The sequence below is a fragment of the Trachurus japonicus genome, chromosome 9 (assembly GCF_045865225.1).
Source record: "Trachurus japonicus isolate A0001 chromosome 9, Traja_1.0".
NCBI classification, from domain to species: Eukaryota; Metazoa; Chordata; class Actinopteri; order Carangiformes; family Carangidae; genus Trachurus; species Trachurus japonicus.
In genome coordinates, this window is record NC_140915.1 from 39610250 (window position 1) to 39626543 (window position 16294).

At 43.6% G+C, this 16294-nt stretch overlaps 1 protein-coding gene across 15 annotated transcripts in view; it reads right to left on the reverse strand.

Moving 5' to 3' along the window:
* Window positions 1-15357, reverse strand: part of fbrsl1 (fibrosin-like 1) — a 271719-nt gene extending 256362 nt beyond the window's left edge. For all 15 annotated transcript variants that reach the window (XM_085787868.1, XM_085787876.1, XM_085787867.1 and 12 more), the window contains exon 1: window positions 14957-15357. In XM_085787868.1, the coding sequence (XP_085643994.1) occupies window positions 14957-15250 (294 nt within the window). In that variant the 5' untranslated portion in view covers window positions 15251-15357. The remainder of the gene's footprint in view (window positions 1-14956) is intronic.
* Between the last annotated feature and the right edge of the window lie 937 nt (window positions 15358-16294).

A 16294-nucleotide genomic window follows, 5' to 3' on the forward strand; every position in this document is an offset into this window, starting at 1 on the left:
CAAATTAGGATCCACTTAGATTAAAGGCTTCCCACAGACAGCTGGCACACCGAGTAGTGCAGCAGACACACATTTTAGACAGGGGTCAGCACGAGTCCAAAGATCTTGTTGGAACAAACGATTTATATCAGGGTTCGTTTTTCTCCAAAGAAGAAGATTCAAAGGGCAAGAAAGCTGACGAATAAGAAGAAAAAGTCAGCTAGAGACAAGGAGGCAGAAAGAAGAGTGGCCAGACCCAGCACTCGTTCTGCCAGCAGCACCTTGCAGGTTAAATCAGCGGAGCAGCCGCTCTAACAGGTTGCTTTTGTTAACACGTGCTTCTCTCTCCCCCTCTGTCTTTTCACCCTCACTTTCCTCGGCCTTGACAAGCTTTCACTTGTGCTGCTTTTGAACAGAAACACCATTGTGCTTTCTGCTGCAAACAATGCCCGCTGTTTAGCCAAAAGATCCGAAAAACACACATTAGCTCACTTTGCCTCCTTTGTCAGCTGCGGTTTCCTGTCATGGATCTGGTTGCAAGGGCAATAAGTAAGACCGGAGTGGTTAATGACGGGTCTGGGCATGTCACGATGTCAAGTGGGTGCAGAGTTGGGCAAGACCCTGAAACCCCCTCCAGCTTTGGAGGTGTTGGGCCTTACTATGAGCCGTGTGTTAGCGATGGAGGCAGAGGAAGATGATAAACCTCCTCCCTGAAATGTCAACAGATTAACATGGTTGTTACGCCTTCCATCACAACACAATATGATGGCGCACTGATATGTCCCAATGCGATGTATGTGGATGCCTTTTATCACAGATAAAACACCGCGGGGAGTCAACCTGTACATTTATATGAAGCCAAGGGCAGTATATCTCTATCCAGCGGCAGCAGCACAGACACTGCTGCGCTCGCCCTTGGTTTTAACATTCCTGCCTGCAGCTATAGGAGCTGGGAGAGGCCTCCAGAGGTATGTGACCCTCGGTTACATTTATAGGCTTCAGAACTGATAAAGGCAATGCCACAGGCTACCAAATGACTGTCAGCTATACGAGAAATAAAGGCTTGCTCTACCAGTCATAAAACAACTTTATGTGGCACACCAGTCAACAGAGGAGTGTAGAAACTGATGAGAAGGAGGGACAATGCACCAATCAAGAAAATTCTCTAAATAGTTTTATTATGAAAAGCTGTAAACTGTTAAAACTATTTATTTTAAGCGGCACTTTTTGTCAAATGCATTAACTTTAGGAATTAAATCTCTCAAATCCAACACTTTCAGTAATTTTCCACTCAAGAGAATGTGCGATGATGCCTAATGTGACAGTTGCTCAATGACTTTATCACTGTGTGACAGACAGTCTGACAGATTTACTAACTAGCTGGCAGACCAGCTCAGCAGTGACTGATTTCAATGTTTGACAAATTAACTGTTTGCTCAATTCTAGATGGCACCATCCGGCTCAATCACATACAAAAAACAAAACAGGCTGACACCCACCACCCTCTTGGTGTAGCCTGTCAGTGTGTGTGTAACCGTTTTCCACCTCTTGCATTATTGTGCAAATTGAAACGCCGAGGAGAGCCATTCACACACACCCAGAGAGCAAGTGGTGTGTGTGTGTGTGTGGTGGGCAGGGATAGGAGAGGGGGGGGGGCTCCATCTCCCTCTCAGCATCTTGGCAGGCGGGAAGGGGAAATATGATTATCCAACGGGGGAATTGTTTCATCAACACCTGGAGCAGATAAATGAAAATAGGAGGATTTATGTACTGAGAACAAGCTTACCTCTGCTGCCAGGAAGCAATTAAGCAGGAAGCTGGAACACTACCCCCCATACTCTCTCTTTCTCTCTGCAAGACCATTGCTTTCCAACTCTTTACCCTCCTGATTGTGCCTCTCTATTTGTCTGTGAGCTCAGGGCTCACTTCACACCCCTGGCACATTTGGAGCGATGGCGAGCCTTGGGGAAGGCCGACTGAACGAGAGAGAAGGTATTCATTCCCACAAAGTGTCTCATTAATGGCTGATAACAAAGTGTCTGTGAAGTGTTGTGATCTCATTTGACTCGACGTTGGGGGGGAAGCGATGGATGCTCGCCTCCCGCATGGCTACAGATAGGCAATGCGGCTTGTCTTGCCTTCCCGCTGTGACCTCTCAGTGGAAGAAATTTTAAATGTTATCTTCAGAGTGATGTGAGGCTCTGTCTTGAAAAGTGGCATCATACTGATTCTGCTTCAGTGCTAACGCCTTAAACACCCACACTGCTGAGTTACAATGTTTTCCCTTATATTCCAGGGTGAAGCTGCGTAGGCATTCCCATTGTCTTTCTCCCTCTTCTTATTCATTATCTTCTTTAAGCTGGTGCCATGGGAGCCTGTGGCAGCCCCTGCACTTGTACTGGGAAAAAGTTTGAAGTTGGGGACACTGAGTGCATGGGGACACTCCCATGATGCTTTTCATTGAGTGTCATGTCTGTGCCTCAATTGCTCTAGCGCCACCAACAGGTCAAAGTTGGATGAGGGTCCTACTGGATTCCTTTGGTCAAGCCAAATTAAACACCCAGTGTCATCGCATTGGATTTAGTTTAAAAAGGTTTTTTTGTTTTACTTCCCGCACAAACATTGTTCAATCTACACTAAAATTGGTAAATAATCCTCAGACTTAACTTCTCCAGGTTTAACACATTGAGTGTTATTGTCAAAATGTTCATCTGTCACCAGCACAGGAAGGAAGGTCATATCTCAGGCATACTTTTCTATTGGAAAACTAAACTCTGCATATGGACCCCATCAGAACGTAGTACAAGCAATCTGTTGTTCTTTAACTTCTACAGGTTGCTGCAAAGAGAAGAAAATTTGTGGCAAATGTACACCAATGTCCTCAACATAAAGACACTATGTTTCCATACCAGCTCTGACCTGCTGGGCTGATTGTACCAATATTTCATATACTATATTTGCTTTGCTTCCTGCAAAGGTTAAAGAAATATTTTTCAAAACATCCTTGTTGTATCCTTTTTATCCTTAGTAACCACAATTGACAAGTTGATGAGAAATCAGCATGATGTAATGATGTATGAGTCACTAGAACATAAAAACTGACAGTGGATGTTTAACAACTTGTACTCTGTTGCAGACAGTGGTCGCCCACTGAGTGTGATAAAGCCAATAGCAACAGAAAGTCTCCATGTACCTATGTGTAGAAAACAATGAGTGGCTGGGCCATCCCATAAAGCAGCTTTCTTCACCATTCATTTTGCACTTGGGATCCTCACAACACATTACATGCAGGATGAGCTATGCTGTACCGAAGATTCATGCATCACAACAACAGTTCCCAGGAGTTCCCTCTGCTGAGCTTCAGCCTGGAAGCAGCAAACCGAGGAACAGAGAGAGAGAGAGAGGACGGTGCCTGAGCTGTTGAGACTAAAACACCACTTCAAAGAAATCGCAGAAATACCCGTTTTCCGAGCCAAACGCTTCAAGATTCCTGCAGAATTTCACTAAGGAATTCAGTCCAAACATTACTTGAATACAGCTGGTTCCCACATGGGCCTTTTACTGCTTTTGTCAAACAGGATGCAGTTTTAGATAAGTGATTAGACAAGCTATAAAAAACTCATAATAATCTGATGCAAGAAATAATATCACTGCCATCTTCATTTGTACAGTATTGCTACAGTTGTCTCTAATGATGACAGTTTGATATTTAGTTTGGATGGTTTGTAGCTCTGGGCTGATACAGTAACATACAGTACACTGGCCCCAAAAGTCCATCAGGAACCCAAGGGGAGTTCCTTGCTGGATACTATAAAAGATGTTGAATGTCGCAGACCCCCCAAAATAAAATGCAGACCTTTAACAGGGATTGGGTATCAGGGTCAACTGCCAACCAACCCTTCCTCCATAAACCTGGCTAATGCTCCGGCCTGGCCCCATGCTCAGAGCTCAGAGCTGGCACAAATCTGTCATCTGTCATGTTCATGTCTGTTTGAGCCGGTGCCTTTCAGTTAAATAACGGGAAATCAAACTGTAAAACTCCTTTACAACATCTACATTGCATTTGTAGAATGTGTTGTCTGCACATCCAAATAAAAACATACTATACTTTTAAGCTAATGTAATAATAATAAAAAAAAATTCCTAGTACTGCTAATCAACAATATTCTGTTCAAATCAAAAACCAATGTCAGTAATCCCATGTTTAGCCAAAAGTCAATGATGGGAAAAAACATCTAAAAACACACCCAGCATACCTAGAATATTACTAATACTGTAATACTGTTACAGTGAATCACAGTAAAGTCTCTGCCTAAACAGCACATTATGGAATCAAACATTCTGCATCATGACAGCAACTGGCTCGTATTCACTCTTTAATTAAAGGCTGAACCTCCACGTAATATCAGTGTGTCTATGAATAGTGTGGTATTTGAACTACACAGGGCTAAAGCAGCTGCTTTGCTACGAAGCCCAGAGATGTGGAATGCAAACAGTAGCTTGGCAGAGTTCTGTTTATGTTCCCTCACTCTCACACGCTGCCTGTTTTCTTTATTGACTCAACAACTGGCCTTGTGCTCAGGCTCCGTGTGTGTGTGTGTGTGTGTGTGTCATTTTGATCTCATTCCACGCCTTGGGTAAAACCCTGCTGGCTCTAAGGTGTATGTCCTCGTTTCAGATGCACTGACAAAGTGGCCTCTCTGAAATGGGCTGTGTGCAGATCCATTTTACTGCCTTTGATCTATTAGTAAACAAGCAGCAGATTAAAAAGGAAAAAAAAAAAAAGCAAGTCAGTGTGAGTGCTATCTGTACAGTATGTACAGTAAGGAGAGAGGAAAGCAGAGAGTGATAAGACAGATAAGACAGAGAGGAGAGGAGACCAACTCTGACCATTTCCATTGGCAGATCTGTCAGCCAGATCTCACTGTGGCTGACAGATCTTGTGTTGCCCTTGCAGTCTTTACTGCAGTGGATATTTTACATATGCCTTATTATATATCCTTATATATATATATATATATATATATATATATATATATATATATATATACATATTAGCCTTATTATATATCCCGAATACTCCTCCTTCAGTCGGCTGAGCGTGAGGCCACAGCGCTGGCTTTAATAGACGTTTGGAGGATTCCTACGGCGGCGAGAGTCAGAGGTGACACAAGGTCTGGTCTCTTAGATACTGGTGATACCTTAAACAGAGTGATACTCACTGCTGTTTAACACATGAACAAACATGAGGATATGAATTCCAGAGCCCAAGTTTATGGAAGTTGCTATTGCACATATCATATTTATACCAATTTGAAATGTTACATTTTTTTAAGGCCAAGTAAATCCAGAGGGGTTTAGTGTTTCCCATATAATTTAATCTTGGCAGGGTCAAGAAGCCTCTAAAACAGCATGTAAACCACAAGCCACTCTCCACTGAAACCTAGAGTCACATCACCACTACAACTTCTTCTACAGCTGATAGAATAGCAATAAAAGTACTAATACCAAATGAGTAAACTTGGATTATGTTTTCACCATATTTACTCTGCAGCAACACTCACAGACCAACAGTATACTGTTTGCTGTCTTCATTCCTTCTCTCCACATTAGCTGTGAAATATGCAGAGAGACTCCACTAGAGCAGATGCAGGAATCAAATCCACAGTTATCGTTCTATAAAAACGGGATGTAAAAGACCAGCCATGTAATATGAGTTAGCCCAACGTAGTGGTTGTCGTCACTCAAAGGCAGGAGGAACCTCCTGTTTCCCTTTTCTAGACGAACATTTTCAATGTTTTACATATTTCCTAATTCATTCTTGGTCAGTTTGAAATGATGAGTAGCTAAAAATAATAACACCATGATCCTCAGCTGCTTTGCCATATAGACATCACTTAGAGGAATCAGAGCTGTATCACACACACACACAAACAACAACTGTTCATTGTTTTTGCTGTTGTTATTGTTCCAGGAGCATGAAGGGTATTTCAGGCTCTGTGATTTCATGTTTCTCACTCTCTTACATTTTTATTAACAAAGTCATGTAGCTTTGATTTTTGCTTTTTTCTTCAAAGAACCAGATACCTGATGACTGAACAAGCAAAACAATGCTGAACAATAATGAGGGAATCCACAGTCTCCTGTATTTGTCATGTAACATTGAATGGAACATCTTCTAGCTCCACTTGATTCGTGTATTAGTAAAAATTTAAAAAGATTTTGTTTAGCTGCAGATTTTATCCTTAGTTTCTTTTCCACAGCATGTATGAAAATGACAGATGACACTGACATCCACAAGTATTTCAGTGGCAGGTGGCATGTGTGAAGAGACAGATACAATATTTGGACTACCTGTTCTTGACTGACTTCACACACTTACACTATATAGGAGATCTAAGAAAAAGATTAGTTCATAGCTCATCATCTAAAAAAAAGTTGTCCAAAAGACATGTCAACAAATTAAAAATAAATGTTTCATGTTGTATGTATGCATTAGGAACGATCAGGCAAACAACTTCATATCAGAGGTGTAATGACCAGCTGATACCATGTCAGCAATAAGACTCCTCCTCATACGTTTCAACAGCAGTGGTTCAGTGTTGCAGATTCCACAAGCAACGTGTGGACGGACGACAAGGTGTTTCATTTCAACAGAAAAAGTGAGCGCGGCAGCTCACCCCCCTGTTGTCAGGCAAATACCATCCAGACAGTGAATGGAGCTGAAGTGGCGAAGGGAAAGAGAGAAATTCCACATTGCATAACCGCTCCTCTTATCTAAGCTCTATTATCTTGGCCACAGCTTGTTATATGGCTGCCAAAGCTATCACACAAAACACTGAAGCAACAGTCTTTATACGGCTGTGCCCACACCCACACACAAACACACAGACACAGAGAAAAGGCTAAACGCTGCGGATACAATCAACATACCAACAAACAATGGGGCTGTAATAAACTACAGACTAACGTATCACTGTATCTTATTTCACACGGCGAGCTGAGCACTGAGCAATTATTGTCAGCATCACTTGGCCTATAAAGACTATTCCCCTCAGAGCTGGTGTTTGTAGCGAGTGTCGGTAGCAGAAGAGCATGTCGACAACTGTTAACGCTAATTGCTCTCACACCAAGAGCGATCTATTAAGAAAACATGCAGCAAGACTCCGCGCAATGTCACGACTATGTGAGTCATGCCTTTGAAATCCAGCCTTCCTAAAAAAAAAAACACGTCCACATGGACTAGAGGCTGATTTTGTAATCTGGAGTGTTGTGATGACTTTTGATTTGTGCAGACATTACTATGTTGCAGAATCATCTCTGGGCCTATAAAAGTCTTCAACAGTATTATCTAACTCAATGCAGCTAAATTAATCTTAGTTGTAGGGGATTTTTTTTTTCCTGCCAAAAATATACAAAAGTTGTTAAAAAAGCTGAAAATTGATTTTGCTGAGTGGCTTCCAGCATTTAACCCACAGATATGTCAATGTGGTACTGGATGTCCAGGTTTGTCCTGGAGGGAGCCATACAGGTCCTTCAGTGCTTCATCCAACATTACATTGGGAACGGCACATACACTAAAGAATAATTTCACAATGAAACAAAATTGATGTGTAATACAGTTACCCTAACCCTAAAATATATATATATATTTAGAAAATAACAAAATAATATGCATCTAGAAAGTAATCCTTATATCTTAATTGTAAACTTTTAACTTTAAAATGCTGTGTCCAGAGAGACTGTAGATTACATTTTGTGATGCATACAATATTGTTGATATATCTAAGATTATATTTCATGTCATGACATTAGAAGATGGCTTTTATTTGAAGATCATTCATAAGTAGTTTTATGCTTGCAGGTTGCTTTTCAGATGTTCAGCCAATTTACTAACTATTATAGCTGCTGCTGAACTCTGAATGCAGATTACAGGGATTGAAATATAAATCTGACTAACTTAAATTGTAGCAGAGCAATAACTACTGACTGTTTGCAAAAGTGCCTGAATAGTACTCAACAGCTGTCTAGCCATAGGCACCAAAGATTATGTGCGTAGGCAGCTAATGCAAGATTGTTTGCTGCTGGACAGACGCTGTTGGTGTTTGAGAGCAGAAACATGCAAACAACAGCAGCTTTTTAAATCTAAACACAAGTCATGATGTCATTAAATGAGTAATTTCACTCCCTAAATGATAACCTCTAATAGAGACTATAGACACTGCTTGTAATGCATTTTACTAGCTAACACAGCCAACAGCTCATTTTAGAGTTTAATCAAGAAAAAAATGCCTGCTGACACCCTGGCTCTGGCCTTGACTTCATTAGAACTACTACAGAGATATGTGGAGCTTGTGGGGGTCATCATCATCACTGTGGTGCTCTCTGGCTCAAACCCTGCATGTTGGACACTGACTGCTGGCAACACACTCACACTGTGAACATCTACAAAAGAGGTGTTTTTCCTCTAGTAACATGACCAAACAAAGCACTTTATTGTGAAATATTCACCTTGGCTTGCAGCAGAGCATTGTTGAAATGACTATTAATACTTTGCAGCACACGCACACTACTCAATAAGACCAGTCGACAGACCTTTGTGCTGAGCGAGTCTGCAAGGCTGGAAAAAATGACCTAGCTGCTGCACATGCAAACAAAAAATTGAAAAGGGATTCAAGTGATGTGAAGGATGAAGTAAGCCAGACTCTCAGCGTTCTCTCTCTGCTGTCTGTCAGTGAAGGACATGCCTGAGAAGAAAAACAGCCATTACTTAATGAGCCACTTAAAGAGTGCCCTCTCTATTTAGGTTTCATTATTTTTATTGTAAATCCTTCACAGCCCTCGCCTGCTAGCTATTCATTCAGAGCTGCTGCGTCCAAGTACGCCATTATATATTAACCAAAATCACGGGGCTGGAAAATACCTCAGCTAAATGACAAATATGATTACTATGAAGTTAACTCCAAATAATTTCTTTTTCTCAAACTGCTCCAATGAAATGTCTTTTGTTAACATTGTTTAATAACACACATTAATCAAGCAGTCGAGGAACCGGAAAAGGGTTATGAAAGGCAAAAAGGGGGAACAAGTCAGCGGTGGATAATTACCGGGGGAACCTTGTAACAGTGCAGCTCCTAATCCATGGCAGGCTCACAGACAGCATCTTAATCACAGCATAATTACATCCTGTCATTCACCGCAATGAAAACACTGAGACAGGAAGATAGAAGACGGCTCGGGACGACAAGCAGGAAATGGATATATATGTCTACAACAAGCTACCCACGTGCTGTTATATGCCACTTAATATGCGTCGGTGAAGTTGTACTACGATTCCTCACAAGTCACGGTACCTGAAAACAAAGAGGCTCTTATTCTGGGGTTTTGTAGCGCGGGTGCATTCAGTCTGTGGAGTGATACCTCAGAATGACAGCACTAACAGCACTAACAGCACTCCTCAGGGCCAGCATGAATTTATCCCACTGCTTTCCACAAAATATCAAAGTGCTGCAGGCTGAAAGCCTCAGAAATTAAAAAAAAGGAAAAAGAAACATGAATACGGCTGCATCTCTTTTCTGCCTGGTGTCTACTCAGGCGGGCCACAGAGCTCCTGAACAAATAGTTTGATTACACCGTATCTGATCTAAATCAGAATTCACTAACTTAAGACAGTATTGACACTTATAGTAGGAAGACAATTTTCCCAGAGGGCTGTGGGACACTGTGATGGGGAGTTTTCGCTTTCTACTGACATTAAATAGATGATATAATCAATCAAATAAGTCATGGAAATACACTCATGCCACACAGATTTGTATTAAATATGTTGTCTAAGCTGAACTCCAGCTTTCTAAAATGAAGTATTATTTCCAACTGTTTCTTTATGTTTTGTTGCATAAATCCATGAAGTATAGTTCAGTAGTGACAGAGGAGTCTGGGCAAGTGAGTGTCAGGCTTCCAGATCCACATGAACACACGTCCACACCACACTACAACCTTCCTTGGATGGATATATTTAGGTCACTGGTCGAAGGCTAGGACAGATGCACAGTGGAGGTTCAATGGTGTGTGTGTGTGTGTGTGTGTGTGTGTGTGTGTGTGTGTGTGTGTGTGTGTGTGTGTGTGTGTGTGTGTGTGTGTGTGTGTGTGAGAGAGAGAGAGAGAGAGAAAGGGAGAAGGCATGTGAATGTGACCATGCATTTATCAGCCATGCTGTCGCCTACAGTGTGTGACAGTTAGAGAGAGCCAGGGCCGGGGGACGTCCCACTGGCATTAAGAAAGCTCTCTCCGTGGGATACATCAGCCAATGAGCGGCGCAGCCTCGGGGGGGCTGCCTTGTTAATTAAAGCCAGAGTTGTTTGTCAGTGCCGGCATATGATGCACAGCGCTATCACCGTCGGGGGAAAGAGAAAACACGAAGCACAAATGCTGCAACCCCTGCAACAAATCTGCTGCCTCACCATGGAAGCAAGACATCTCACTACAGCAACGACTTGCTGTGGCTTCCAGTGTCGGTATCGGTTTGCACTTGTGTTACTCAATCAGATAACGCACTTGCAGAGCAGCAGCACACAGCTGACTGCCAGAAAAACATGGGGAAAGGTGGGATTTAGGCTACAAACTCCCTTAGATTTTGTCAAATCTACACATCTCAAGAACTTCAGCTCAGACTCAGAAGCTGTTAACACAGAGGTGGAGGTGCTACCAGGCTCGACCTGTGTTATTAATTGTCTTTGGCAGGTAATGTTCTGACTTTAGTGTCATTTGACAGGAGAGTGCTCCTGAGTGCTAGCTGTACTAATGACTGCTAATAAGGAGCACATGGTGTTATCCCAGAGATGACAATAAACCCAGTAAAGACTGTGATGGGGTTGTGGTGGTGCAAGTTTGGATACTTCAGGGAAAAGCCATAAAAATACTGATTTCTTTCCAACAGGTGTTGCGTTTGAGGCCTCCATCGCAGCACTTGATAAAATACAAAGACATGATTGTAACTGGAATGCATGCTGGCTTAGATCCACACACTAGCTGGGAAAAAGAAAGTGCTTCCTTAACAACTACTGCCAAGCACCTCTGGAGACAGGGACTTCATTTCTACATATTGCTGTAGTGGAGCCAACGGCTAATGATGATTAGTGTAAAAAGAAAAAAAGAGCAAACATGTTTACTAACTCTTCTCTAGAAAAAGCATAAAAAATAAAGAAGCAGACTCAACATCTCATCAGGAGCTTCTATATGTGAAAGTCATTTCTGTCTGACTGCAGCTGACCTTTCAGCTTTCTGCCCATAACACTGTTGTAATATCACTAAAACAACTAAACCTAAATCCCCATTAGAGTGAATTTAGAAACTCATGCTGCGGAACGAAAAACCCAAACAAATCCAAATTCATGTTAAAGCAGATGAACAGAAGGATTGTGGATTAACGAGAGGGGATTTGCCACTCCGACGTCACCCACAGAGCAAATGGAGCAAATCAAACATCTTATTAATCTGTGACAGATGGATAATTGTGTCATTTTACTATCTGCTCCCTTGTTCGATTCCCACAGAGACTTCTGGAGCGTTTAAACCTTGTATAAGCCTGGTAATTGTTTTGTGGTGCTGCCGTCAGGTGAAAACCCTGGAAATCAGTCTTTTAGCCACAGAGATGCTGTCACATGTCAATCATTGTTAAATTTCCCTTTATGTTTAACTGATAGTTTAAAAGTGGCATCTCTAAAACAGCATGCTTTTCTCGACTCGGCTGATCATTGAAAGAAATATTAAAAAAACATGCAAACTGAACATATTTGGTTTTCCTGTTCAACAGCCCACAGTGGCTGATTGACTGTGTTTGAATCATCAGTGAATCATCCCCAACATTTTCCTAATCATGATAAGGCGCCTGTGACAAAGCAGGACGGCTGTGTTTGCACAGTCGATTTGCACAGGTAAGTAAGCAGCTTTCCTGGGAGAAACGAGGGGATTCAAAGCAAATAAACACGCCGTAATCAAATGCGGCCGGGGCTGCAAATTGCTTTCGGCTGTAATGAAACAGGTTACGGGAGCAGGCGAGACCACCGTACGGCCTAAGCCTTCATCAAGGGAGCTTGATCCTATCAGCGCAGAGCCAGAATATCAACAACACCAACCGACTGAGTGTGTTTAGAGTCAAAGTGCTGTGGGACAAACCCATAACCCCGGGCTCTTGTGAACAGACTGTAGCAGCTGTGCACAAGTTAGGCACCAAAATAGGACAATCAAACGACAGCGACAGTCAGCCAAAGGTGACATGGATTTTTTTCTGCATCATGTTCATCCTGACGTACTTTAGAGAGCAGCGAAGGGCTTAGGCAGAGATTAAAAGAAACAAGACAGAGATAAATACTGGTATGTTGGCCATGTGGGAGGATGGGACAGAGCATTGATGCTGGCAGAATGCTAATGAGACTCTATAGCCTCCCTATATGACCTGACATAAACACATCTGTGCTGGCCATCAGTCACGTCAGAGAGGTGGAGAGGACCACACACTCCCTCCGGTGAAGGTGTGTGAGCTTATCGGAGCATGATGCAATAGGTCAGAGCTATTCCCTGGTCAAATGCTGCTGTGTCCGCCTCATAATTGATGAGCAATTAGCACAGGTAGCGTAGGTCACGGGGCTCCGCTCCAGCATTCGGCGTTAAAAGACTGTATTTCTTTCAGCTTATTAACTGAAAACAAATATGATTACTGCTGTCAGTTAGAGCAAACGCTAAGTGAAGTCAGTAACATGCTCTTTCAATCACCACATGCCTGGAAATCAAGAGGAGAGGCGCAAAAAATCCTGCTCGTGCACAAGCCCTCATCTAACTCTAGCAGATCCACCAACATCATTTAATAAGCGCAGTCCATTTGCATGCAAATCAGCCCAATTACCAAGTAGCTGGCATGTGAGTATCATTTCACATTGAGCCATATCATGCCTCATTTGCTTAGCCTTGAAACATAAGCCTCTACTGTACGTAGAGCACCCGCTTCTCTGTGTTCATTCAATGTGGATTTAGCACTTGAGTAAGAAATCTATTACTGCTTTGGAATGTGTTAAACAGAAAGTAGATAATTATTTGACTTAATTTCCCTCTCAAACACAAAGAAGTATCATTTCATTTCTATGATGATAAAGCATCCAAGGAGAAAGAAAGGAGAAAAACATCCTGGTCGACAGCAACAACCAGGGTGATAACAGGGACAGATGTGAAACCTCTGGGCTGAAATGACATGGTTGTGCATGAGCCATGCAGAGGGGAATGTTCCTATGTCAGCGGGCAGGGCAGGGCGCCGTGTTGACAGCACTGGAGACACCATCAAGCTGGAAGAAGACGCCAGTGTGAAGCTCTCTGCTGCTGTGACATCTTCAAAGTCTTACACAGTCAGCAGCTGTCACCAGTGGCAGCCAAGCAGGACAAAGGGCAGAGAGAGACTCACACACAACATCTCAGCGTACTGCACTCATGCAAATGGAGCGGAAAGGGCAGACACACAAACGGTGCTATGCAACATCTGACAACATATAATGAGTTTATCTTAGGGAAGCACTGTTGTACTGTACGGCCTCACTGTGGGACTAGATAGGGAACTGATCACGCTGCGACTGTGAATCTCCGTTGTGTGGCTACATAGTTTTCCCTGTTGTGTTTAGTGTCTGCTATCCGTCTCACATTACCATTCTCACAATTACAGGATAACAATAGTTCTTTGTGGTTAGGGTTCGTGCACACTTCACACCAACGCCTCTCCCCCTATTCCTCCCCTATCTGCTTTCACACCCACTCTGAGCAGCTCCAAGGGCCGGGCTAAGTGGGAAAGCAATATAATTACTGCTGACCTGGGCAGGTTAAACTTGTTAACAGATGGGAGGTGGCAAATTGATGATCTTCCATTCTGTGTATGAGGATGGACGATATATTTCATTCAACCATTACACCAACTAAGTACAATGTAGGAGGCAGGAGTCAATCATGACTGATTAAAACCATTGCTAAGCCTACATGGGAGGTTGTCGTTGAAATGAGGTGGCCTGCGGTATGATCCACGGGCTTTCAAATGAGGTCATCGTCTTAAAATACACAAAGCTATGTGACTATGTAATAGGTTTGCTATGTTTATTAAAGCTAGTACCTTATATTTCATGTAACAGCAGCAGTGCTATCACTCCCAGAGTGAGGCAGCAACACCTGCCCGGCTTGTCAGTCACACTAAAATCCCACAGGGAGCAATGTTTTATTTGTCATTTGCAACATAATGAGCTAACAGAGATAAGAGGATGTCAGGAGAGAACCTCCTTTCTTCCTGAAATCCCTCCTCTGACATCAGACACACCACGCAGTCCTGACAGAAACAGCCATCAGCACATGGTGTATCAGCATGGAACTGATGAATAGTGCAATAGGCAGTTTATCAAACAGCAACATGTCAAGAGTGCATTGACAACTCATGGTGAGTAAGAATATGAAGCCATACTCCTGACACAGCAGCACCTGCTTGTTTTCTTCACCAGCCGTGATGCTGTCGATGATTAACATTCATTCACAAAGACTCCAACTTGGAGTATTCATCAGGCAGTTGTGTGCTGCCATGGTTGTCAAACACTTTTCACGTCACATTTAGGACCCACAGACCTGCTGCCCCAATAAAGGAGCAGTGCATTGAAGTGTACAGCTGTCAACAGCCTCATGTGATGAGAATCAGAAGCAAGGATTGATGTGGGACACCTTGAGTTGGGGAGGGGGCTGAACCTCTGAGAAACCATCACACACCATCACATGATTACAAGAGTGAACCTGATCCAGCTCTAATTGGCATCATCTCAAGTAAATTACAGACCAATTAGACAAGTGGGGGTGGGGGGGTGGGGGGTTCAAGGAGCCCCTCTTTGACAACCACTCTGCTGATGAAGAATGAGCACACACACACACACACACACACACAGGTATTGGGCTGGTTGCTCCTTACCTCCAGACGGTCCAGGCTGATGAAACTGGTTATAGCAAATCCATCAATGATGTCCTCCTCCTGCGAGCTGGACTCGCGTCTCTTCCTGCGGGGGGGCCGCGGGGCTCTGGTCGAGGCTGCGGGGTGCGGCGCCTTTTTAGCGGCCAGGGAGGCGGCGTCCCTCCCCGGACTGTGTCCCTCCCTGTCGGAGCAGGAGGAGTTGGGGTCGTCTCTGCCCCCCCCTGCCTCCCGCAGCCTCCGCACCCTCTCCCGCTTGGAGCGACATCTGCGCCCCGGCTTCAGCTTCCCCTCCATGGACTCACAGGAGAGAGAAGCTTTGCAGTGTCAGAAAGAAGAAATAGAACAACTCCCCCAGTCGGTGCTGGGCTGAACGCTGGCTGCACCGTGTAATAACAAATAGCCTCACACACACACACAACACACAACACACACAGCACACACACACACACACACACTGGATTGACAATTGTAGGGCGCTATAACGTGAAGATAGCGCTGCGTGTGTGCGTGTGTAAATAACAAAGCCAACAGCCTTATAGCACTCAATGACCTTGGGTATAAACCTCCCCAATCTCCATTGCGATAAGCAGAAAATGTTCAAGTATCTATCCCACCCGGGCGAAGAGAGAGAGCAAAGCGACGTAGATCCACACGTTATTTTGTCACGAATCTGCACTATGTCGACGCGGTGTCCGTTCAAGCAGGTGCAAAACGGTCAGATAGTTACAATCCACGCATTACACTCGCTTAGTAACTTTTGTTGCATCGGAATAATAAGAAGCAACGTTAAAGCCTGAGCTCGCTGCATACCGCAGACAGCGCAGAGGAATCATGTCGCTGCCCGTTGTTGTTTTCCACCACCCCGATCCATGATCCAGGGCTGTCAGATACAGAGCTCGGGATACTATCCGTCCGAAACCAAACGGCTGGCGAACAAGTAGCCCTACGTATCGATTGTGGCTGTCGGATGAGTGAATAATCCCGTACGCGTTTGAGTTTTTAAGCCATATTCCTCTATGCGCTTCAGGGGCAAAGGATCCCAAGTCTGAGAGCTACTTATGCGCAATATTTCCTAAATGATCCGAACCGTCCGAATAAGACCAGCATTCAGCGTGTAATCAAACTCCATGAGGCAATGGAAGCGGTCTATTCCAGCTCTGATAATGTTGAGTTTCCTATAAATCCACTCCGGTCCGTCCTCTGGCTGCTCAGTTGCTCAGCGGCTCGTGGTATTTTCTATTCGCATAATAAGGCTTTGATAAGTGTCCTTAAAGCGACAGCAGTGATTAAAATCTCCTCTCCCCCCCCTTCTCATTCCCTTCATCCGAAATTAAGAGA